This window comes from Rhincodon typus, chromosome 26 (genome assembly GCF_021869965.1).
Source record: "Rhincodon typus isolate 14 chromosome 26, sRhiTyp1.1, whole genome shotgun sequence".
NCBI classification, from domain to species: domain Eukaryota; kingdom Metazoa; phylum Chordata; class Chondrichthyes; order Orectolobiformes; family Rhincodontidae; genus Rhincodon; species Rhincodon typus.
The window spans coordinates 41,113,376-41,139,134 of NC_063357.1; the positions used below are offsets into that span (position 1 = coordinate 41,113,376).

Consider the following 25,759-nt stretch of genomic DNA (forward strand, 5'->3'; position numbering starts at 1 on the left):
CCCTGTCACTAACACTATTGGTATCCTGTAAAGAAACAGTTTTCTTCTCTTGGTTTAGGTAATTGATTCCACAATAAGGATATCAAACTGCTGGTTAATTGCGTAGTCACTCCCATAAGTCAGGTGTCATGACCCGTGAGGAGGAGATGCTAGACTGGGAAGGACCCCAGGAATTTTATGCCAAATATGATCCAAAGGATATTCTTGGCCGGTGAGACCTTATGGCTTTGTTTGATTTATTTAAAATAATTTGGTTAAATTTTATCCAGTACTATCAAAACAAATGATGCCCTCAGCAATAGTTTAGAAAACCATAATTTTTTGTTCAGTATTCTGAATCATTTCTCTTAATGTCTTGGAATACGTTGTTATTGAGTAATTGTTTAAATTAAGTATTGAAATGTGAACTGAAGGGAGACCAGATTCTTGCGGAGCCGGGAAGACTTCACATTAAAAATAGTGGATGGAGCCGAGAAGTTATCGCAATTTCAGACATCCCATTTTTGCCAAAGCTCACCTGTGCATTTTGACTTGGTTCTGAGTTCCAACAGATGTAGTTTTGACAGTTACCTTAATCTGCAGTGTGGGAGTTATAAATTTATGGAGTGGACATAAATTGTCTTGAAGGAGGGATAAAATCTGTTTAAGTATCATGATCTGAAGATTATTTTATATTCCCTGCTCTTTAAACAAGGAAGTATAACAGGGTAGAAGTCCTTTGATCTAGCATCTGGCAGAGTTAGTAAAAACATTACACTTTTCATGCATTTTTAGCAGAGGTTTTCATTGAGATTTCCCAAGGGATACATGTATGTCAAAATGAATGCATGGTTGAATTTTAAAAGCTATTATTATTAATAATAATAATATTATTATCCCTGCATGATTTTACGATCGCTTTAAAAATTTGACACAGGAATTTGATACAAAATGTGGTTAGAAATGTTTTTATATATAAGCAATGCAATCACTTGAATAGTTTTACAAGATTTGAGTGGATTTCATGAATGCAAATTTTTTTTTCATAGTCAAGTATGAATGAATGAGAACTGTATTAAATTGTTTTGTCATTTTTCAAAACTATCCCCATGGTCTCCACAGTGTGCCTACGGTGGTAGGAATAAAGGAACAAGAGCAGTCCATTCTGCATGTGTAGCCTGCTACATTGTTCCGTTATCTGATCATCTACTTCAATGGCACTTTCCCACACTGTTTCCAGAAATCTATCGATTTCTGTCTTAAGTATGTTCAGTGTCTTTTGGGGTACAGAATTCCAAATGTTCATTACCTTCTAAGTGAAGAAATTCCTCCTCATCTCAGTTTGAACACCCCCTCCCCAACCTTATCGTAAAATCCTATAAACTGGTTGTAGGCTCAATAGCCAGAAGAAATAAAGTATTTACATCTACTCTGTCAGATCTTCAAAGAATTTTGTAAGTTTTAGTAACTTGTCATCCTCACATTACTCAAAACTCTAGGGAATACAGACCTCTCCTCAGAGAAATAAATGCCATCCAAGGTATTATTCTGGTGAGCTTTTGTTGCACTCCTTCTGTGACGAAGGTTTCCTTACTTAAGATGAGGAGCCCCAAACTTTATACAATACTCCAAATGCTCTTAGCAAGGCTCCGCAGCAAAACATCTTTAATCTTGTGCATACTATTTTTTAAAAATGCATTATTCCTGTCTAACCCAGCATTTATTGTCATCCCTAATTGCTTAGACATCAATTAAGAGCTAATAACATTGTGGAGGCCTAGAGTCTCACGTGGGTCAGACCAGGTAAGGATGGCAGATTTCCTTCCCTAAAGAACATTAGTGAATCAAATGGGGTTCTCCTGACTATTGACAGCATGATGAGATAAGTTCAGATTTTTATTGAATTCAGATTCCACAATCTCTCGTGGCAGGTTTTGAACCTGGGCCCCCAGAACAATATCTGGGTCGCTGGCTTAGTAGTTTAGTGATTATATCATCGCCATACCATATCATTTGCCTTCCTTATTCATTGTTGCACCAGCAAATCATGATTAAGAACACTGTTTTGTTGTTTTATTAGATAGATTCCAGACCTATGCCTTTAAGACTACATGACATTAAGCCTTGTGACACTCTGGTATAAAGGTCTTGTCTTCGGTCACACTCCCTGTGTAATGGTGTCAGTGTAGTGTCTTTAGTCAGTTATGTGTTTGTAATGTACACTAATAGCACAGAATCTGGACTTCCATCTATGATATTGTCACTGTGTAAATAGTGTTAACAAACTTCAAAATATCTGCCTCAACATGAACACAACGCTCTGTAATATATCATACATGGACTAACAAAAAAAAAGTACAAAACCTATGGACACCAAAACTTGCCAATATCTCAAAATTTAAAGAATATTCTACCCTTTTGCTTCCTTTTCTACAAATCTTCATGAAAGAAGATAGCATATTTCATTTTTAAGAATATGGACCATATTGGAAGTTGGACTGCTAAATAGCTGACATAACAGAAACATTTTGCAACTTTGAAAGATTAGATGCCACACATATTTAGCTCTGCAAGACAGTGAAGCAAAGAGATTATTACTTTGACACTGTGTTGGCACCAACAGACTTTGAATTAAAGAAATTCTGCCTGATAACAGTCCTCTGGTTAAGTTGCAGTTTGCTAAAAAGCTGTAAGTGAAAGATTAACAGAGACATCAAGAGCTTGTGAACAGAAAACATCAAGCTTTCCCTCCTCTCCATCCATTTGGGGATCATATGGGGATAAAGAAAGAAAAAAAGACTTAAAACAAAAAAAATCAAGTAAAGGCCTATGTCTGCTGAATCAACTATTGAAGTGAAGAATGGCTATTGATATACCTACAGTAGCATGTCATCAATGCTAAGTATCAAGAGTGACACAATTTCATCCACCCATGAAATTTGAACTTTTGATATTCGGACTTCTGTTCACTATTTATATTATTTTTTCCACTCATGATATCAGTGTCAAACAATCTGCCTTCAGTCTATTAATCATAAGTATACATATGTATATTTGGGATTTTTGAAGGTATATAGCTTAAGTTGCATTGTAATAAATTAGAAATCCTTTCTGTTCCTCTGCTCTTTGCTAAAGTGTGTTGCAATAAATAGTTTTTTTTACCACTACTGAAGGAGTCTGATGAAAATTTCCTTTGTCCTGAATAGCAGTCAGTCAGGCAAATTGGTTGACTTGATGGTCTCGTTGGGATTTTATACATTCCATAGTGGTTTGTGGAAGCAGTGGGGCACAATTACCAACACATCGCTTTCCCTTTCCCACATCCTCTCACTTTCAGTCATGGCACTTCACACTTATTTACATTATATTGCATTTGACATTTCATGCCTTTTTACTTAACTTATCTAAGTTTCCTTGAAACCTGTAGTGATTGGAAACATGGCCATGTGGATCTCATTGACTATGAGATTTTTGATTGGGGTTGTTAACCTGAGCCATTCAGGGAGCTCTGGATGACAGATATAAATAGGAGATTCAGAATGTCTCCTCAGTCTAGGGCTGACTCTGAGCTGGCTGGTTACAGCCCATGTACAGTGCACATGTAAATACAGGGTGACTTGGTGATGTGATACTGGTCTCTGTGCAGTTATTTCACTGACAGTGAGAGAATGTCATGCCTGAAGAAAATTCACTCACAACAATCGACTTTAAGTTGGGGTAAGCATTTCTGGCATCGTGCCTTAATTTGGAAAACTTGAAGATTGGGCCTGGTATCTGGAAAGAACGTGATATTTTTTCCGAGCGAATGACTTTGGGGCAGATGAAAACCAAAGAGTAATCCTTCTGACTGCTTGCAGACCTGTAGCATTTTTGGTTATTAGGAGTTTAACTTTCCCGGATGCACAAGATAATAAAACCTTTCAAGAGTCGATGGATTTAGTTAAGGAATATTACAACCCTAAACCTCCTCTAATTCTCAGCTGCTATTGGTTTTATTTGGCTGCTTGAGAATGAGGGGAATCTGTTTCGCGATTTTTGACAAGGTTAAGATGACTGGCAGAGGCACATGATTTGGGCTAATCTTGGATGAGATACTGAGAGACTGGTTGGTATGTAGGATTAATGACGTAACCATGCAGAAGCACCTACAGGTGAATCCCAACTGGACTTCAAACAGGAACTACAACTTGCTTTGTCATTAGGAAATGCAGCAAGTGAAACATGGGAGCTACAGAGCATCCCAATGGAAGTGGTCACCTTCACCTGTTGTCCAAGCCTGGGGAACATCAATTGAGTGTAGGCAATCGCAGAGCCTCACGCAGGACATATCCTGAGCAGAGGGAATTTAGTCCAGCCCACAACAAAACCCTGCAACAAAGCTGAGCCTCAGCCAAATGGCTAAGAAATCCTTCAGGATTTCGGCCAGCAGGCCATTGTAGTTGAGACAGAAAAGGAGTCCTATGAGGCCTGACTGGAGTAAAAGAACTCAATGGCCAGAATCCAGGAGAGTGCACGCCTTGGAAAGTCCACCTACATGTGGGTTGGAACAGTTAAAATTGCTTAGCAACATCCAAATCAGAGCCGATTAAAATAAATGTCTGGTTAAATGGTCGCCTGTTTCTCATGGAGTCCAATACCCGCCCATCTGTTACAGTGGTTGGAGAAGTCTCTTACAAGATTCAGCTCTTATGTACATGCAAGATCTTGGCCACACTGAGAACATATACTGGGGACCTGTTACAGATTAAGGGCACGTCTTCAGTTCCAGTCTCCAGTGAGAGTTGGTGTAGTTATCACTGATGGATAGTAAAAGGCTTGGGCCAAAAACCAATTGGGGTGGACTTGGTTGAAAAAAATTGACAAAAGCAGACGTGGAAATCAGAAGGCTGGAAAGCGAAGGATTCATCAGTTTGCAGAGTGGGTAGCCCTGACCATACAGATTGTGAAGCCTGATGGCTCAGTCTGCTTTTATGGGGATTTTAAGCAAACAATAAACCACTTCTTGCAGCCAGATAAATACCCAATCCCTCACACTGAGAACATGTACACAAAACTGGTGGAGAAAGGACCTGTCCTTCACAAAGCTGGACATGAGCCATGCCTACCTGCAATTGCAACTGGATGAGGAGTCCCAGAGGTATGACATTATTAACACCCATAACGGTTTATACCAATATATGAGACTGCCATTTGGGGTATCATCAGCCTTCACCCTTTTCTAGCGTACAATGGAGAATATTTCACAAGGGCTGCCCCCGCTTTCCATTTATCTGGATGACATGCTAATAAACGGGAAGACCAATAAAAAGCACTTAGATAACTTGGACATAGTGCTTAAATGTTTCTCCCAGGAGGGTGTATGTCTTAAAAATGAAAAATGTGTGTTCCAGGTACCCCAAATGACCAATTTGGGCTACGGAGTCAACAGAACTGGGTTATACCCATTGGAAGATAAAGTGAAGGCGATCAAAGTTGCCCTGGCTCTCACGTCTGTATCAGAGCTTAGGTCTTTCCTTGGCTTGGTGAATTATTACGGGAAACTTGTATGTAACCTGGCCTCTATCTTGGCACCCTTGCACCTGCTGTTGAAAAAGAGTCAGCCTTGGAAATGGTCTGTAGCCAAAGGGCAGCTTTTAGGGAAATGAAAGAGTGTTAGCCCACTAAAATCTGAAGCGAGACATAATGCTGACATGCAATACCTCCCCATACGGTATCGGGTTAGTGTTCACTCACTGGTGGCCCAACGGAGAGAAATAGCGTACGCTTCCTGGACTTGGCTGATGGCAAATGCATTATGCCCAGATAGAGAAGGAAGGATCAGCACTTATCTCTGGTGTGAGGTGGTACCACCAATATCTTCACAGATGTAAATTTGTCATGGTAATAGACCGCAAAACCCTGCTAGGTCCACTTAAAGAAGACAAGGCTATGCCGTCCATAGCTTCTGGTGGAATTCAATGGCAGGCCCTTATTCTCAGTGCATACCATTAGTAGTTGGAGGCCAAGTGGGAAATGGTGATGCTTTGAACTGCCTTCCACTGGCAGATACTCCAGTGGTGTGTCCCTCGGAGAGTCCATTCTGGTTTTAAACTTACAGGAAGCAGGGTGTGAGGATGTTTAGTCAAGGTAACTGTAGGAGCCAGTGGGTTTGTAGTGGATATTAGTGGCCAGGCTATCCCCAGAAATGGAAACAAAGATGTTGAGGAAGGGAGGAGTAAAAATGGACCATGTGTAGGTGAGAGGAGGGTGGAAATTGGAAGTGAAACAGATAAACTTTTCCAATTCTGGACAAGAGAGAGGAAACCACACCAGTCATGTCATCGATATACTGGAGAAAGAGTTATGGGCAGGGATTGGGATAGGACTGGAATAAGGAATGTTCCATGTACCCCACAACAAGACAGGCATAACCGAGACCCATGCAGGTACCAATGGTCACATCTTTGACCTGAAGACAGCGAGAAGAGTTAAAAGAGAAGTTGTTCAAACTGACAACGAGCTTGGGTTGGCAGAGGAGAGTGGTGTTGGATGGGATCTGTTCAAGCCTATTTTCCAAGAAGAAGCAGAGACCCCTGAGACCATCTTGATTGGGGATGGATGTGTCGAGGGATTGCGCATCCATGTTAAAGATGAAGCAACTGGAGGCCACAAACTGGAAATTCTGAAAATGACATAGTGTCAGAAGAATTGCAGATGTAAGTGGGAAGGAACTCGATTCCTACCTTGACTGGACTTCTTTCTCTCCTTGTCCAGTCCTTTCCCTTCATTGCCCTCATCTACACGCTTCTGATAAATTCGATCGAGCTCAATTGGAGAAGCAACGGGAGAGGGACTGGATCAAGCTAAGGGAGAGGCAGCAGATTGAGCTCAGTCAGAATGGGAGTAGGAGAGGATCGAGCTGAGTCAGAGCAGGAGAGGAGTGGATCGAGCTCAGTCGGAACAGCAGTTGGAGAGGAGCAGAGTCGATGGAACCTTCGCTGAATCCAGAGGCAAATCAACTGAGGTGACATCAGGGTTCAAAAAGTGATGCAGGGCAAGGGGATTGGCTGCATAGGAACCAGCTCTAAAGGCTGTGAGAATAGTTGTGGATGGGAGACAGAATGTAAAGTCCTTATTTTTGTGATTCGTAGTTTGTTAGACATGGAGAGAGAGAGAGATCTGATTTGATGAGTCGTTGATGATTTGTTCCCAATTTATTATTTGTCGTTGGTAAGCTTCAAAATAATAGGTGAACTCAGCCCTGTGGAATTCTCCTCCTGCAATGTGTGGGAAATTAGGGACACTGCCAGTGAACATTTTGGGGATAGAAACCATAGTTCGAGAAGTTTCGAATTATGGAAAGGAATAAGGTTAATGCAGAAGTTAAGTGTTTCAATTGGGAGAAAGCTAATTTTAATATCCTTAGATACGATCTGGCAAACATAGACTGGGAGCAGCTATTTGCAGGTAAGTCTGGAAAGTGGGAGTCTTTTAAAAGTAGTGTCATGTGAGTTCAGCGCCAGCTGTCCCTCAAAGAGTGAAGGGCAAAGGCAGCAAGATCAGGGAACCCTGAATGTCTAGCAATATCGAGAGTTTGGTAAAGAAATTGAAGAAAGTGTATGTTATGTACAGAGCATTAGATAGAGGGTGTATCAGAAGTATGCGTGTGTAAAGTTCTCAAAAAAAGAAATTTGGAGTGCAACGGTGAGAGGGGTGTGGAAGGAAAACCCCAAGGTATTATATAAGTATATTTAGTGCTAGAGGATTATCAGAAAAAGAGTGTGGCCTATTAGGGAGACCAAAGGGGTAATCTTTGTGTGGAACCAGATAATGTGGTCACTTCTGAAATGAATATTTCTCATTTGTATTCACAGAGGAGAGAGACATTGTAGCTGGAGATTTTAGTTGGAATGGTGAGGTTCAAGAGCATGTTAAGACTAATGAGGAGTTATTAGATGTTTTAATGGGCATAGAGGTGCATATAACCCCAGAGCCTACAAATGCTCTGTTCTGCTTCCTTTCCACTATTTGTAGGCCTATAATAAATATCAGACAAGGTCACTGCTCCCTTCCTGTTTCTCACTGCCAACCATACAGATTTTGCTGTCAACACTCAAGCATTCCTTCAGTTTCTTTTCCCATTCCCCATCTTCTCTCTTTTGCCTTTACTGATGCTTCCAAAAGTAGGTTCATTAGTCAACCCATTCCCTCCTTTACAAGTTTAAATTTATCCCCGCTACATGATTTACTCTCTCAGCTAGGAGATTAGGTCCCTTTCTGCTTAGGTGAAACCCATCTCTTTTGAACAGTTCTCTCCTTTCTCAAAGGTGATTCCAATGTACCAAAAGTCAAAACTCCTCCACTCTGCACCATCCCTCCAGCCATGCATTTACCTACTAGATCTGCCTTTGCCAAGATGGTGAACTTGTGGCACAGGTAGTATTTCTGAGATTACTGCCCTGGAGATCTTTTGTTTCAATCTACTCTCTAACTCCTGAAACTGATCTTCCATGTTGTCATTGGTGCGCACATGAACCACAGCCACCCTCCAATTCGAGAAATTTATCCAGCTGTTCTGAACACTTGCATCTAGGAGGCAACAGACCATATGGGATTCATGATGCCAGCTGCAAACTAGACTGTCTATCCCTCAAACTGTTGAGTCACCCACAGTGACCACCTTTCTAATTTGCCTACCAGCCTCTCTCTTTTCCCAGAATAGCCTCGAGATCCATGATACTGTGCTTTTCCTTCAAATCATCCACTCCTGACTCAGTCATTTTGCTCACTAAATAGGCATCTAAAATTTTATACTTGTTAGACAGCTGCAAGGAGCCCTGGTCTGCTGTCTCTTTTCCTTTTGAAGAATGATCTTCTGCCATCTCTGCACTCCTCCTTGCCTGCATATCACAATGTCAACTCACCACTCTCTGGTACAACTCTCTCCTTCCTGTATGCTACGCAGTGAAGATAATTGCTGCTCCAACTCTGCTACATGTTGTTCAAAGATTGCTCCCGTCTGGCACTTCATGCAGGTATGACTATCCTGGATGTCTTGCAGATCTAAAACCTCCCACATCTTATATGCCATGTACATCACAAGGCTTCCCAGAGACCCTGATATCTTTGCTTGTCAAGATGATACATGCTGCTGAGGCTATGCTGTTTCCAAGCCACAATCAAATTTTCTAAAAACCCTCTCTCTGTCTTTCTCTCTCGTTATTTGGTTCAAAGAGGAAGGATGGAGGGAAACACTGCCGTGATGTAGAGTTTGGGGCTTCACCGTTCTTTGACACAAAGTCCTCTGTGATCTGCTTCTCAGTTATGGTGACCAAGCTGACATCTCTGAGAAACCTCCTCAGTGACTTCTCACTATCATCCTCTGTCGGATGCTCTTCCTCTTGTTGAGCACTGGGACATCCACGATCACCTTCTCAGTTGTGGTGAATGAACCAAAAATGACATAAGATTCAGCCCTCTGCTCTTCTCCAGCAAAGAAACTTGAGTATTGCCTGTTCTTCTTAATAACGTTATTTGTTTAGCTGTATAATTTGAAGAAAAATAGGTTATCTATTCTTTTGATAATGAGGGGAGGTGATGGCCTAGTGGTATTATCGCTGGACTGTTAATCCAGAGACCCAGATAACGTTCTGGGGAGTGGGTTTGAATCCCACCATGGTAGATAATGGAATTTGACTTCAATAATATCTGGAATTGAGAATCTAATGATGACCATGAATCCATTGTCGATTGTTGGAAAAACCCATCTGGTTCACCAATGTCCTTTAGGGAAGGAAACTGCCGTCCTTACCTGGTCTGGCCTACATGTGACTCCAAACCCACAGCAATGTGGTTGACTCTGAACTGCCCTCTGGGCAATTAGGGATGGGCAATACATGCTGCCTAGCTAATGATGCCCTCATCCTGTTAATGAATGAAGGAAAAAAAAGATACATCTATATCTCTTACAAAAGCAGAAATTGGTGGAAGCACACAGCAGGTCTGGCAGTTTCTGTGGAGACAAAGCACAGTTAACATTTTGGGTCCAGTGGCCCGTCTTCAGAACAGTCTGTATCTCTTGTCTACCTTATTCACCTCCCCTGCAGTCACGGTAGATTTCACATGCACCCCATGCACTTTTCTCATAACCTCCAGCACCCAAAAATAGGTAAACCATGTTATTACAATGGAAAGACTTGAGCATTGGATTTCCACTTCTAACCTTAGCCACCTCCTTTCTTAATCTGTGGAAGAGATCTTGTAGCATTCCCAGCAATCCAACCTATACCCTGGCTACTTACCTTCCTTTCACTCCCCCACCTCCATTCTTCTTGCATTCATAGGGCTGACAGAAAACAGATTTAGTTAAATGGACCAGCTCATAGTCATCAGCCATGGGTTTACAATACTATGGATGGGGAAAAAAATCGACAAGGTAAACGATATTGCAAAAATCAAAAGTCTGGATTTCAAGGATGTATTAAATTGTGTATCAAAGCCTTTTTTGAATTTTCAACAGTGTTGCCATGCTACTGTCTGCAGAGTGATGGCCATTTTTCAATTCAGTAGTTGATCAGGTGGACCTAGGTCTTATCTTGTTAGAATTCTTTCTTTTAAGCTTTCTTGGTTTTCTTTATTTTCCCCACGTAAACAGATTAAGAGGGAAATGGAAGCTTTCTGTTTAGAGACTCTCAATGTATTTCTGTCTCTGTGACCTGGTACATACAGCTGTTTTACACTCTGCAGCTCAACCAATCAGACAGTTGTCATGTGGCAGGATTTTCCAAATTCAAACAACTCTCAGTGCCATTGAGTTTATCATTCTCCTTTTCACTGCTTCAAAAATTAACGTTGCACTGCCCTGCACAGAAATACGCAGCGCTTGATTTTTAGGTCATGAGACACTTCTGGTATTTCAGCCAAATAGGAGTCCATTTGAGTTTAAAAAAAAAGAAAAAAATGTGTGGCCGTTACACAGGAAACATTGAATGATATTGTTACGTGGGTGTCTTGCTATGTGAGCATGCTGCTCAGAATGAATGTACTTTGTGGCCAGTGGTTCCTAGCTTCATTCCGCACTAATAAAATTTAGTGTCATTGACCGTGCCTCCCATGAAAAGGTGAAGTTTTCTGCACAACCATCATGTTAACTTCTACATTTATTTGAAGAGTGTTCACAAACATTTAACCTGTATGATTAAACAGGATACTGGCAGACTGGATATGAATTTAGCTAATGGGGAGAAATCAAAACAAAGATGCCGCCAGACTGCTGAGAGTTACACTGTTGTTATGAGCAGCTGAGTTGGGGTGATTCTGTTCCTTCAACCACTTTTGTTGGCCATAATAAATGATTTTAAGTTCTTTTCACCCCTTGCTACACCTTTCTCCAGTTAAAATGTAGTCTACAATTTTTATCAGAAACAATGAGGAACCAATTCAAGGTTTCCTTCAGCGAAGGAATGAGCAGATTTATTGCATAAAAGCACAGTACAGTGAATGCTGGAAATCTAAAATAAGCACAGAAAGTGCAGGAGAAACTCAGGAGGTCTGGTATCATCTGGCCAGCATCTTGTGACAATGCCAACATGCTTCTGGATAGAGAAACGTAAAGGACAGCATATATCTCTGTCTTGCTCCTTTATAGATCTGACTAAAGTATTTAAAACAGTTTTGTATAGAATAGAATTTGAACAGAACTGTTGCTTAGAGAAAACTGCGTCAAAGCGCTTTCAGACTTATCCATTCTGTGACACTGCTGAACAATTTGATGATAGCATTTCTGTCAGTTTCAGAATGAAGAATGGGGTGTGCACTGGTCTAAGTCCCTACTTTTCTTCTCCATGCTAGCCTGCATGCTAGATTAGGCAGCAAACTCTATAAGCTTTCCAGACTGAAAGCAAAGACAAAAAGACATATCATCCTCCGGTGGCTCAGTGGTTAGCACTGCTGCCTCACAGCACCAGGGACCCGGGTTCGATTCCAGCCTTAGGCAACTGTCTGTGTGGAGTTTGCACGTTCTCCCCGTGTCTGCGTGGGTTTCCTCCGGGTGCTCCGGTTTCCTCCCATAGTCCAAAGATGTGCAGGTTAGGTGGACTGGCCATGCTAAATTGCCCATAGTGTTCAAGGGATGCCTAGATTAGGTGAGTTATAGGGGGATGGGTCAGTGTTGGATGCTCTGAGGGTTGGTGTAGACTTGTTGGGCTGAAGGGCCTGTCTCCACACTGTAAGGATTCTATGAATGAATTCTATGAATCCTGCAGGGAACTCCCCTATACTAATAATGCCTTGTTAGTTGCTGACATGGAAATTTATGTATAAAGACTCATGGATTGTTTCTTCCATGCTTGTACCTTATTCTTCCTGACTATAAGTGTCAAGAAAACTGTAATCATGGGACAAGGTGTCACATTTCTGCCCTCAATCATGTTAAACAACATTCTACTGGAAATATCTAATATGTTCTGCTACCTTGAGTTCATGGTGACAGTTTGTCAATGCAGAATTGAATTCACACATAAGGGCAGCAATAAGCTTTCAGGAGCATGTAATAACATCAAATTGGCCCTCAGGTTCAAGGTGCTGATTTCTAAGGTCTGTGTTCTCAACACGTTCTTAAACTGCTGGGATGTGTTGGAAGGCTTACCACTGTTGATGAAGTAAACACAATCATTTTCATCTTCAGTGTTGTCACCATATGCTCAACATCTCACAAAAGGAGAAAAATCATGAATGTGACAACTGTTTCTGAGGCAAAGCTAGCACTCAGCAAGCAGAGGCAACTTTGGATGGGCCATGTCCCAGAGCAAGGTTAAAACAAGGTCGGATACCCAGGGACCATCCTGCGAAAATTGATTTTTACATCAGGAAGCCACTAGCCAACAACAGGGAAATTGGGTATATACCAGCTTCTGGATCATGTGACCAGTGGCTACAGCTGCTTAACAACAGGACAACCATGGAGTGGGCTCTCCATCCAGCAACAAAATAGGACAATGGGGAGCTCCCGTACTCCTACCCCATCCACAATGGAATTGCTGCATATCCATCAACACATGTAGGTGAAAAGAAGTCAACAACGGATTAGAATTCGATAGTTGATTGGTTGGACAGTCGCCCCAGACTTCTGTATGCAGTATTCCCCTCGACAGAATGTCGACAGTATTCCCCTAGACAAGCTGTCAACAATATTCCCCCTTACAGGCTGTCGACAGTTATGCCCTAAAGAAGCTGTAGACAGTATCCCCTAAAACAGGCTGTCAACAGTAATTCCCTAAAGAGACTGTAGACGGTATTCCCTGAGATGGGTTGTAGTTGGCATTCCTGTAGACAGGCCGTTAGACAATATTCTTCCAGACTGACAGTAGACCCCTGGGCAGACGAGACAGTATCCCCTTGGACAGATTGTAGACAGTAAGCCTTGAGACAGACTGTAGGCAGTAACTGCCTAGACAGACTGTAGACAGTATCCCCCTAGACAGACTGTATGTAGAGAAACTGTAGAAGTATTCTCCGAGACAGATTGTAGACAGTATTCTCCGAGACAGACTGTAGATAGTGTTCCTGTAGACAGACTGTAGATAGTGTTCCTCTAGACAGACTGTAGACTGTACCCTCCCCCTCTATAAACCGGAGATTGTGCCTTCTGTAGACAGTATTCCCTGAAACAGAACATAAACAGTAGCCACCTAGACAGACTGTAGACAGTACACCCGCACCCCAGACAGAGTGTTAACACTAACCACCAGATAGACTGTAGACGGTATTCCCTAAACAGACTGCAGACAGTTTCTGCACACCCCCAATTCCCCAGATAGACTGTGACAGTATTGTACTCAACTGATTGTAGATAGTAATCCTCTACAAAGGCTGTAGACAGTAATGTCCTAGACTGTTAGTCGACCGTGTTCTTTTAAGCACTCTACAGAAAGTATCATCCTGGACATGCTTTAGAGAGTATTCTCCTAGACTGTACCTCATCCCCCAACCTGACAGGCTGGAGACAGTACCAGTACCACCATTTACTAAACTCTAGATTGTACCCTCTGAAAAGGCGGTAGACAGTATTCCCTGAGATAAATTGTAGACAATATTCTCCTAGACAGAATGAAAATAGTTTCCCCCAGATAGGCTGCAGACAGTACACCTTAAACAGACTGTAGAAAATACCTAGCTGGACTGTAGAAGGTATCCTCCTCGACTGACTGCAGATAGTAACCTCTTAGGCAGGCTGTAGACAGTATCCCCCTAGACAGAATGTGTCCAGTATTCTACTAGACAGACAATAGGTAGTACTTCCTAGACAGACCATAGACAGTATTCCATAGACAGACTGTAGATTAGAATTCTGCTGAGCAGAATGTAGACAACATCCTTCTAGACAGTTTCCCTGTAGACAGGAGCTACTGTAGACAGTATCCTCTGAGAAGATTATGGACAGTACCTCCCACCCCTAGACAGAGTGCGGACACTACCCACCTCATAGTATCCTCCCAGACAAAATTAATGTAGTACCCCTAGAAAAGGCTGTGAAAGTATTCCTGTAGGCAGACTGTAGATAGCATCTCTGTAGACAAACTGTAACAGTTACCCCCCCAAATAGACTGTGGACCGTATTCTCCTAAACAGACTGTCAACAGCTTTCTCCCAGACAGACTGTAGATGAAAACCCCCTACAAAGGCTCTAGACATTAATCCCATGGACAGACTGTAGATAGTCAGTAGACGGCATCCCCCTAGAGAGATTGTGGACATTATTCTCCTCGGCAGATTGTAGGTAGTAGCCTATGAATAGACTGTGGAAAGTATGCCCTAGACGAGCTATAGACATTACACCGCTCAACAGACTGTAGATAGTATCCCCCTAGATAGACTATAGGCAGTATGCCTCTCAATAAACTGTAGACAGTATCCCCCTCGATAGGCTGTAGAAAGTACACCCCTAGACAGGCTATAGACAGTACCGTCGAGACTGTAGACAGCATGTTATACCCCAGACAAACTTTAGACAGCCTGTAGATAGTACACTAACCTAGACATATTGTAGACAGTATCCTCTCTAGATAAATTGTTGATAACACTGTACATCCCAGTGAGACTTTAGACAGCAGCATCTCCAGACCAAAAACGAAAGAACTGCGGACGCTGTAAATCAGGAACAAAACCAAAGTTGCTGGAAAAGCTCAGCAGGTCTGGCAGGATCTGTGAAGGAAAAAATAGAGTTAATGTTTCCGGTCTGGTGACCCTCTCTCAGGACAGAGGAAGGGTCACTGGACCCAAAACATTAACTCTGTTTGTTCCTTCACAGATGCTGCCAGACCTGCTAGGCTATCATCTCCAGACACGCTGACAAATCTCAGAGAAATGTATAAAGAATAGGGTACCAATTGCACAGGATTTCAACATCCCCAGTATTAATTGGGATAAGACAAAGTGCTTAGGTAGGTGCTATGGGTGGCACGGTGGCCCAGTGGTTAGCACTGCTGCCTCATAGAGCCAGGGACCCAGGTTCAATTCCATCCTTGGGTGACTGTCTGTGTGCAGTTTGCACATTCTCCCTGTGTCTGTGCGGGTTTTCTCCGGGTGCTCCGGTTTCCTCCCACAACCCAAAGATGTGCAGGCTAGGTAGATTGGCCATGCTAAATTGTCCGTAGCATTCAGGGATGTGTAGATTAGGTGAATAGAGGGGGATGGGTCAGTGTGGGATGCTCTGAGGGTCAGTGTGGGCTTGTTGGGCTGAAGGGCCTGTTTCCACACTGTAGGGATTCTATGATTACGTGTATGAATCCCTTAAATGTGTCCAGAGATCTTTGAGAGGCAGCATATCGGAAGTCCTACAATAGAGGGGGGCAATGCTGAACCTAATTTTAGGCAATGAAGGCAGGCAAGAGGTAGATGTGAAATGGTTGGAGGTAAGGTTTAAATTAATGATAGATAAGCCCAAAAGTGGACCAGAAATAAAGGTTCTGAATATGAGGTCATTAAGACTCCTTAGAAACCACCTCGCATCTAGAAGGACAAAGGCAGAACATACATGGTACCATGGTCACTAAGAGAAGTATATAATCACTACCTGCAGTTTCCTTTCCATTCACCATTCTGACTTGGGAAGATTCATTATTCCTTCACTGTCAGTGATCAAATTCCTGGAAACCTTTCCCTAACAGCACTGTGGATATCCTTGGACCAAATGGACTGCAGTGGTTCAAGAAGACAGCTCACTACCACCTTCTCAAGAACAATTAGGAATTGACAATACATGGCCATGGTGGCAGAGGAGAAAACTGCAATTCAGAGTCGCACCTCTGAAAAGGTTCAAATTTGATAGTGAAGTGTTGGATAGATTGTTTGTACTTAAAGTTGACAAGGCACTGGATGGGAAGAGATGTATTCAAGTAAGAATAGACATTGCGGGCACTGGCCACAATCTTTCATCCTCCCTGGACTCGGGGAGGAGCCAAAAAACTGGAGAATTGCAAGCATTACGGCCTGTTCAAGAAAGGTTGTAAGGATAACCCAGGCAATTACAGAGCAGTCAGTACAACATCATGGTGGGGAAGTTTCTAGAAATAATTATTTGATATAGAATTAGTAGTCACAAGGAAAATGGTGGGTTGATTAGGAAGTTTCAGCATGGATTTCTAAAGGGAAATCATGTTTAAATGACTTGCTGAGGAGGTAACAGGAAGATTCAATGAAGGGAGCACCATTGATGTGGTATACATGGACTTCCAAACTTCTGTTATTGTGCCACACAACAGACCTGTCAGGAAAGGCAATGGTTAGCAATGTGCATACAAAATTGTTTTGAGTGATAGGAAACAGAGAAGAATGGTCAGTGGATATTTTTGGGCTGGAGGATGGTTTATAGTGGATTTCCATGGGGTTGTGATTGGGACTCTTGCTTTTCTTTATATATATTAATAGTCCACATCTTGGCGTGCAGGGAAAATTTCAAAGGTTGCAGATACAGCTTGGAAGAAGTTTAAACTGTGAAGAGAACAATGGAGAACGCCACAAGGTGATAATTTGGTACAGTGGGTAAATAGGTGGCGGAGGAGGTTTAATGCATTGAAGTTTGAGGTTATGCATTTTGGTAGGAAGAGCATTGAAAGACAAAATAGGTGGTACAATTCTAAAGCAGCTGCAGGAGCAAAGGAACATAGGTGTTGATGTGTGTAGATCATTGAAGGTAACAGAACAGGTAAAGAGAACAGTTAATAAAGCATACAATGTCTAGGCTTCAATAATCGGGGTATAGAGTACAAGAGCAAGAAGATGATGTTGAATTTGCACAAGACAGTTGTAAGACTTCAGCTGGAGTATTGTGTACAATTCTGGGCAACACAAGGTTGTGAATGCATCGCGGAGAGTGTCGAAGCAATTTGCAAGGGTGGTCCCAGGGATGTGGTTACAAGGATAGGGTGAAGAAGTTTGGACTTTCTCCTTGGAGAGGAGAAGGCATCTTCAGAATCATAAGCGGGCTGGATACAGTGGATAGGATGAAAATGTTACTGCTCATAAAAGAATCAAGAAAGTCAAACCTGGCACATAGGAAGATGGTTGTGGTTGTTGGAGGTCAGTCATCATCGCAGCTCCAGGACATCTGTTCAGGAGACCTCAGGGTAGTGTCCTAGCCCCAACCATTTTGAGCTGTTTTATCAATGACCTTCCCTCCATCATAGGGTCAGAAGTGGGGATGTTCACCAATAATTGCACAATGTTTAGCACCACTCGCAACTTCTCAGATACTGAAGCAATCCCCCATGTTCAAATGTGACAAGATCTGAACAATATCCAGGCTTGGGCTGACAATTGGGATGTAACATTTGTGTCACACAAATGCCAGGCTAAGACTGTCACCAATAACAGACATTCTAATCCTTCAGTGGTATTAGTATCACTGAGTACTCCACATGCAGGGGGTTATTATTGACATGAACATGTCACATAAACACAGTGGCTATAAAAACAGGTCAGAGGCTAGGAATACTGCAACAAGTAACTCATCTCCTGACTCTCCAAAGCCTGTCCACCGTCTACAAGGCACAAGTCAGGAGTATGATGGAATACTCTCCACTTAACTGGATGAGTGCAGCTCCAACAACACTCAAGAAGTTTAACACCGTCCAGGACAAAGCAGCCCACTTGATTGGCACCACATCCACAAGCATCCACTCCCTCCACCACCGACACTCAGTAGCAGCAGTGCATACTACCTGCAATATTCAACTCATCGAATCTGCTCTGCTGTTCAATCATGGTTGATATGTTTCTTAATCTTATTCTCCTGCCTTCTCTAGTTGTGCTGTTCTTGATCTAGTCCATTTACAGATTCGGACAATTACTATGAGTCCTCAGCTAAAAACTTGGACTAAGTCAATCTCTAGTTTATTTACTGTTCTTTTCCATCTCTTCCCAGGGGTGTTAGCAGTATTGTCAGGCGCTGTATCGAGAGGAAGACAGAAATAGAATATGCTGTAAAGGTTATTGACATCACATCTGAGCATCTGACTCCAGAGGAACTGGAAGAGATTTGTACATCCACTGCACAGGAAATCAGCATCCTTAAGCAGGTCTCAGGGCACCCACATATAAGTGAGTAAGTCATCCAGGCTAAATCTGAAATAATGAACAGCCATTGAAGAATTGAGTAGAGACTATGATCATAGACAGCAGACGTGGCAAGCATTTACATCTGGGGATAAGTGCCAAAGTTGTGACAGCTGTTCTAAAGATTAGTAAGCAAAAGTGTGACATAGGATCACACCCGCCAGCCAATATGACATAATTCATCACCAGCAGGACAGACCCAGCAAAGGTGGCATATACTCAGGTGGGAGTGGTCCCTGGAGTTCACAACATTGATTTTGGATTCCATCAGGTCTCATATCATCAGGTCAAACATGGACAAGTAAACCTCCTGCTAATTACCATGTACCCCCAACCCCCACCTCCTGGCCTGATAAATCAGTACTCCTCCATATTGAACAACACTTAGAGGAAGCAGTGAGGGTGGCAAAGGCACAGAATGCACTCTAAGTAGAGGACCTCACTGGGAGTAGCTCACCATAGTATTTGAGGTGACTAAACCCCATCTTCAAATTGGAACAAACTCCATTTTGTTCTATAGGTCAGCTTAAAACTGATCTAATAGTTTAAATTTGGACATACAATTGGAGAGGTGATGGCCTAGTTGAGGAAATCCATGATCTGATGTAAAAGCACTGATATATATGTAGAGAATAGCTGGATTGAAAGTAATCGAGTGGATGTGGGACGATGTGGAGGATAAAGACTAGCAGCAGGGAAGCAGGTTATTCATGTCTGTGTTGTAGTTATTTACAGAAAACTGTTCATAATTAAATAAAACATCATGTTCAGCCCAGTGTAATCTCTGTTGTTTTGTATCTGATCAACAAAGTTGCTATTCCTAAAGTAGCAATCCCTAACTGAAATTCATCCAACTACATCTTGTGTTTGCAAGTTTTCTTATTATTCATTTGTGAGACGTGGGTGTCACTGGTTGCCCATCTCTAGTTGTCCTTGAGAAGGTGAAGATGAACTGCCCTCTTCAACCCCTGCAGTCCAGGTGCTGACGGTAGACCCACAATGCCCTTAGGGAGGGAATTTCAGTTAAAAGTTGAATGTTAAAAGCTGCATTGTTATTTCAGTTGCTTTTCTGACCCCTTTGCCTTTTTAAAGTTACTGAAATTGTCATTCTTTGTGCTAATATTGCAGCCTGCAATATCTCATATAATAGTATATATAACTTCATCAATGTCCAATTCTTTGATTTATTCTGATGTCCTGTTTTAGGGTTCATGTGGGAGGGCAGGTTGTATCGACAATGCTTGTGTTTCTATGACCGAATCCTGGTGTTTAAAATTAAATTATTGAAGAGGATGATAAGGTTGCTGTTGTCCTTTTTAAAAGGCATTTAGACAGAAATATAAACAAAAGTGGGATATGCATCTAGATGGGATTATTTTAGAATGGCATCATGGTCAGCACAGACCTAGTGGGCCGAAGGGCCTGTTTCCTGTGTTGCACTGTCTATGTTATGTTCAATGAGTGACAGAGATGGGATATTACTATTTTTTGACTAAGTGCAAGTTGCATAAATTTTGGTGGAGTATTTCTCGCTACAAGACTGAGCAGTTTTTCTTGCTGTATCTTACCAAAGTCACCACTTTAGTTGCCCTTTCAGCCCTCGTGATGGGGATCACATCCTATTCTCTGTAAGTTTTACTCTATAAGTTCACAAATACACACGTACCACTAAAATTGAATTAAAAAGTATAGCTTTGTCCTACAGACAAAGGGGGTGCCATGGGTACCCGCATGGGCCCAAGCTATGCCTGCCTTTTTGTAGGATATGTGGAACAGTTCCTCTTCCAAAGCTACACTGGCCCCATCCCCCTCCTCTTCCTCCGTTACATTGATGACTGTATCAGCGCCGCCTCGTGCTCCCACGAGGAGCTTGACCAGTTCATCCACTTCACTAACACCTTCCACCCCAACCTCAAGTTCACCTGGACCATCTCTGATACCTCTCTCTCCTTGCTGAACCTCTCTGTTTCCATCTCTGGCAACCATCTAGAAACCGATATCTATTTCAAGTCCACCAACTCCCACAGCTACCTAGAATACACCTCCTCTCACCCAACTTCCTGCAAGAATGCCGTCCCCTATTCCCAATTCCTTCGTCCTGCCGCATCTGCTCCCAAGATGAGGCATTCCACTCCCGGACATCCCAGATGTCCTCGTTTTTCAAGGACCGCAATTTCCCCTCCACAGTGGTCAAAAACGCCCTCGACCGCCTCTCTGTCGTTTCCCGCAACTCATCCTTCACACCCCCTCCCCGCAATAACAACCAAAACAGAATCTCCCTCGTCCTCACGTACCACCCCACTGACCTCCGGATTCAACGCATCATCCTCCGCCACTTCCGCCACCTGCAATCTGACCCCACTACCAAGGACATTTTTCCCTCTCCACCCTTATCTGCCTTCCGGAGGGACCGTGCTCTCCGTGAGTCCCTTGTTCGCTCCACACTCCCCACTAGCCCCACCACCCTTGGCACTTTTCCCTGCAACCGCAGGAAGTGCTACACCTGCCCCTACACCTCCCCCCTCACCCCTATCCCAGGCCTCAAGAAAACCTTTCACATTAAACAGATGTTCACCTGCGCATTCGCTAATGTGGTATACTTTATTTGCTGTTCCTGATGTGGCCTCCTCTACATCGGGGAAACCAAGCAGAGGCTTGGAGACTGCTTTGTGGAACATATACGCTCGGTTCGCGACAAACGACTGCACCTCCCAGTCGCGAACCACTTCAACTCCCCCTCCCATTCCTTGGACGACATGTCCATCCTGGGCCGCCTCCAGTGCCACAATGATGCCACCCGAAGGTTGCAGGAACAGCAACTCATATTTCGCTTAGGAAACCTGCAGCCCAATGGCATCAATGTCAACTTCATAAGCTTCAAAATCTCCCCACCTCTGACCTCATCCCATAACCAGCCCAGCTCGTCCCCACCCCCGACCTCATCCCAAAACCACTCCAGCTCATCCCCGCCTCCTTGATCTGTCTGTCTTCCCTTGACTGACCAACCCCCATCCCAACTCCCCACCTACACCCACCTTTACTGGCTCCATCCCTGCCTCCCGGACCTGTCCGTCTCCTCTCCACCTATCTGTTCCTTTATCCATCTTCTATCCGCCTCCCCGTCTCTCCCTATTTATTTCAGAACCCCCTTCCCCTCCCCCATTTCTGAAGAAGGGTCTAGGCCCAAAACGTCAGCTTTCCTGCTCCTCTGATGCTGCTTGGCCTGCTGTGTTCATCCAGCTCTACACCTTGTTATCTCAGATTCTCCAGCATCGGCAGTTCCTACTGTCTCAAAATTATACTAATCCCACTTATCTGCACTTGCTCCACAGCCTACTGTGCTCGTCCAGATATGTCTGCCATGGGAAAAAGATTTTCAGGATCTACCCATGATAAGTGTAGAGAAATTTGGACTCTGCCATTTAGCTGAGGAAGTTCATCAAGGTGCCATAGTGCAACTGAAGTCAATGGGAATCAAGGAGAACATATTCCCTTGGTTGCTGGAGGCCAATCATCTCAGTCCAAGGGCATTGCTGTATTACTGTGGGTGTTTCAACGCTTGGGGATTTTCGGGTCTGAAAGGGTTAATTTTTTTAAAAGAATCTTTACAGTGTGGAAACAGGCCATTCGGTGCAACAAGTCCACACTGAACCTCTGAAAAGCATCCCAACCCCTACCTTGTTTCCTGTAACCCTGCATTTCCCATGGCTAACCCACCTAACCTACACATCTCTCGACACTATAGGCAATTTAGCATGGCCAATCCACCTAGCCTGCACATCTTTGGACTGTGGAAGGAAACTGGAACACCTGGCAGAAATTCACGCAGACACGACGAGAATGTGGAAACACCACACAAACAGTTGTAATAAGAACTGCCTACTAGGTTAGATTATGCAATTGCAGGCAGAACAATGTAGGATCTGAAAGGATTCCTCAAAGTATCTGTAACAATGCCTGTCATAGCAAGGCAACCTGCAGTTAACCTACCAGACTGATTCCTGGGTTGGCACTTCTGTCAAATGAGGAGAGATTAGATCCATATTGACTGGAGTTTAGAAAATTAGAGGACACCTCATTGAAATATATAAAATTCTTAAAGCTCAACAGACTGCATGGGAAGATGGTGTTTCCCTTGTTAAGTGCCATTTGCAGCTCCTTAGCAGTCTACATGCATACGCAGCAAGACCTGGACAGCATCCAGGTGAATGCTACTTGATAAATACCAGGTAAACATACATAAGTGCCAGAAAATGGCCATCTCCAACAAGTGAAAATTTAACCATCACAACTTGACATTCAGTGGCATTACCAGTGTTGAATCCTCCACAGCATCCCAGAAGTTACTCTTATTCAGCCATACTTAGGCTGTAAGAGGAGATCAGAGTAAAGTGGGTAACTCACTCTTGACTCTCCAAAGCCTGTCCCCCATCTCCAAGCACAATTGTGATGGAATATTCTTCAGTTTCCTGGATGCGTGCAGCTTCAGCAACATTCAAGAAGATACCATCCAAGAAAAAAAGCCTGTTAGATTGACATTCCATCCAAAATCTTCAACATTCATTCTTTCCCATCAATGGCAACAACATGTACCATCTACAAGATGCAATGCAGAAATTCGCCAAGGCACCTTTGACAGCACCTTCCAAACAAACAACAACTTGAAGGGCAAGGTCAGCAGATGCATTGGAGTATCCTCCAATTCCCTTCACCACATGGACTGCAGCAATTCAAGATGGTGACTCACTACCATCTTCTCCAGGGCAGTTAGGGTTGGGCAACAAATGTTTACCCAGCCAACAATATTTACATGTCAGAATTTCTTTTTAGAAATTGCATCCAGTGATCCAAACATGCTGTAATTTCTCTGATTGATAAATGCTGGTGATGCTGCAGGCACAGAGTGGGAAATTGTGTACTTTGCAAAGCTAAGCATAGATTTATATATAATGGGTATCAGAACTGAAAAATTCCTTTGAAATCTGACAAATAATCCATAAAATGTTTACCTTAGCAGTTCCTTTCATCACATGCATCATAATTTTTATTGTGATTGAGTAAAAGGTAAAAACTCCCTTCTAGTTCTGCAGCTCAATATGCATAACATTAAGGGAATTTAAGCCCACAGAACAAGTCGACTATATTGTGAAAGGTGAATACATAAGCTTTGGGACTCTTATTAGACCATAAGACATAGGAACAGAAGTAGGTCATTCAGCCCATTGAGTCTGCTCTGCTATTCAACAAAATCACAGCTGACCTGATTATTCTCATCTCCACTTTCCTATCTTTCCTCAAAGCCCTTAATTCCCTTATGATCTAGCCTCTAGAACCCTCTGCAAAAAGAATTTCACAGATTCTCTATGCTCTGAGAGAAGAAATACTTCCTCATCACTGTTTTACATGGATGACCTCATATCATGAGATTGTGATCTTTAGTCCTGGACTGTCCCACAAGGGGAAGCAACCTCTCCACATCTATGCTGTCAAGTCCCATAGGAATGTTGTATGTTTCAATAATGTCACTTCTCATTCTTCTAAACTCTCATGAGACCAGGCCCAACCTACACAACCTCTCCTCATAAGGCAGTCCCTCCAAACCCAGGATCAGTCTAATACACCTTCTCTAATTAATGTATTTTTTTCCCTTAGATAAGAGGACCAAAACAGTTTGCAAGAGCCCCGTTGTAGTCCTACAGTTGCCTTGTGTGGAGTCATAGAGTTGTCCAACTCGTTTGTGTCAACCTGACATCCCAATTTGATTTTGTCCAATTGCCAGCATTTGGCCCAAAACCCTCTGAACTCTTCCTATTCATTTACTCATCCAGATGACTTTTAAACACCAGCCTCCACCACTGCGTCCGGCAGCTCATTCCAAACACGCACCACCCTCTGCGTAAAAAAAGTTGCCCCTTAGGTCCCTTTTAGATCTTTCCCCTCTCGCCTTAAACCAATGCTGTCTAGTTTTGGATTCCCCAACCCTAGGTAAAAAACCTTGGCTATTCACCTCATGATTTTATAAACCTCAATAAGGTCACCGCTTTAGCCTCTGACGTTCGGGGGGAGAAAGCTGCAGTCCATTCAGCCTCTCCCTTTAGCTCAAACCCTCCAGTCCTGGCAACATCCTTGTAAATCTTTTCTGCACCCTTTCTAGTTTAACAACATCCTTTCAGCAAGACCTCCCTGCTTTTATACTTTATTTCCATTGAAATAAAATCCAACATTCTCTTGGCCTTCATGCTAAACTTGAATGATTGCATTTTGTGATTCAGTCTCAAGGACTCCCAGATACCTGGGTGCTGCAACTATCTGCGGTCTTTCTCCATTTAAATAATATTCAACTCTCCTGTTCTTCCTGTCAACGTGTATAACCACATATTTTTGCATATTATTTTCAGTATGCCAAGTTTTTGCCCACATGATTAATGTGTCTATATCCTTCTGCAGTTTTTTTTGTGTCATCCTCATCACTTGCCTTTGGTGTCATGTGTAAATTTGGCCATAGTACATTTATTTTCCTCATCCCGGTCATTTATGTATCGGAAATAATCACTGTGGTACTCCATTGCCTGCCTGAAAACGCTCCCCTTATCCCAACTCATAGAATCATAGAATCCCTACAGTGTGGAAACAGGCCCTTCGGCCCAACAAGTCCACACCGACCCTTGGAGCATCCCATCCAGACCCATCCCCCTATAACCCACCTATGCTACACATCCCTGAACACTATGGGCAATTTAGCATGGCCAATCCACCTAACCTGCACATCTTTGGACTGTGGGAGGAAACCGAAGGACCCGAAGGAAACCCACACAGACACAGGGAGAATGTGCAAACTCCACACAAACAGTCGCCTGAGGGTAGAATCAAACCCAGGTCCCTGGTGCTGTGAGGCAGCAGTACTAACCACTGAGCCACCGTGCCGCCGTGTCTTCTATTGGTTAGTCAATCCTCTATCCATGATAATATACCAACTCCAACACTATGGGCTCTTGTTAAGTAGTCTAACATGTAATATCTATAACCTTATGCTTTCTGAATATCTAAATACATTGCATGCACTGCTTCCCCTTTATCTATTCGACTTGTTACCTCAAAGAATTCTGATAAATTTGTCAGGCATGATTTCCCCTTTGTGAAGCCATGCTGACTCTGCTTGATTATATTACTTGGAGAGCATGAGGGCAAG

At 42.9% G+C, this 25,759-nt stretch overlaps 1 protein-coding gene across 2 annotated transcripts in view; it reads left to right on the forward strand.

Moving 5' to 3' along the window:
- The first annotated feature begins 69 nt into the window (after positions 1 to 69).
- LOC109917579 (phosphorylase b kinase gamma catalytic chain, liver/testis isoform-like) overlaps positions 70 to 25,759 on the forward strand; it is a 76,848-nt gene continuing 51,158 nt past the window's right edge. For both annotated transcript variants that reach the window (XM_048612650.1, XM_048612651.1), the window contains exons 1-2: positions 70 to 211; positions 18,380 to 18,555. In XM_048612650.1, the coding sequence (XP_048468607.1) occupies positions 129 to 211; positions 18,380 to 18,555 (259 nt within the window). In that variant the 5' untranslated portion in view covers positions 70 to 128. The remainder of the gene's footprint in view (positions 212 to 18,379; positions 18,556 to 25,759) is intronic.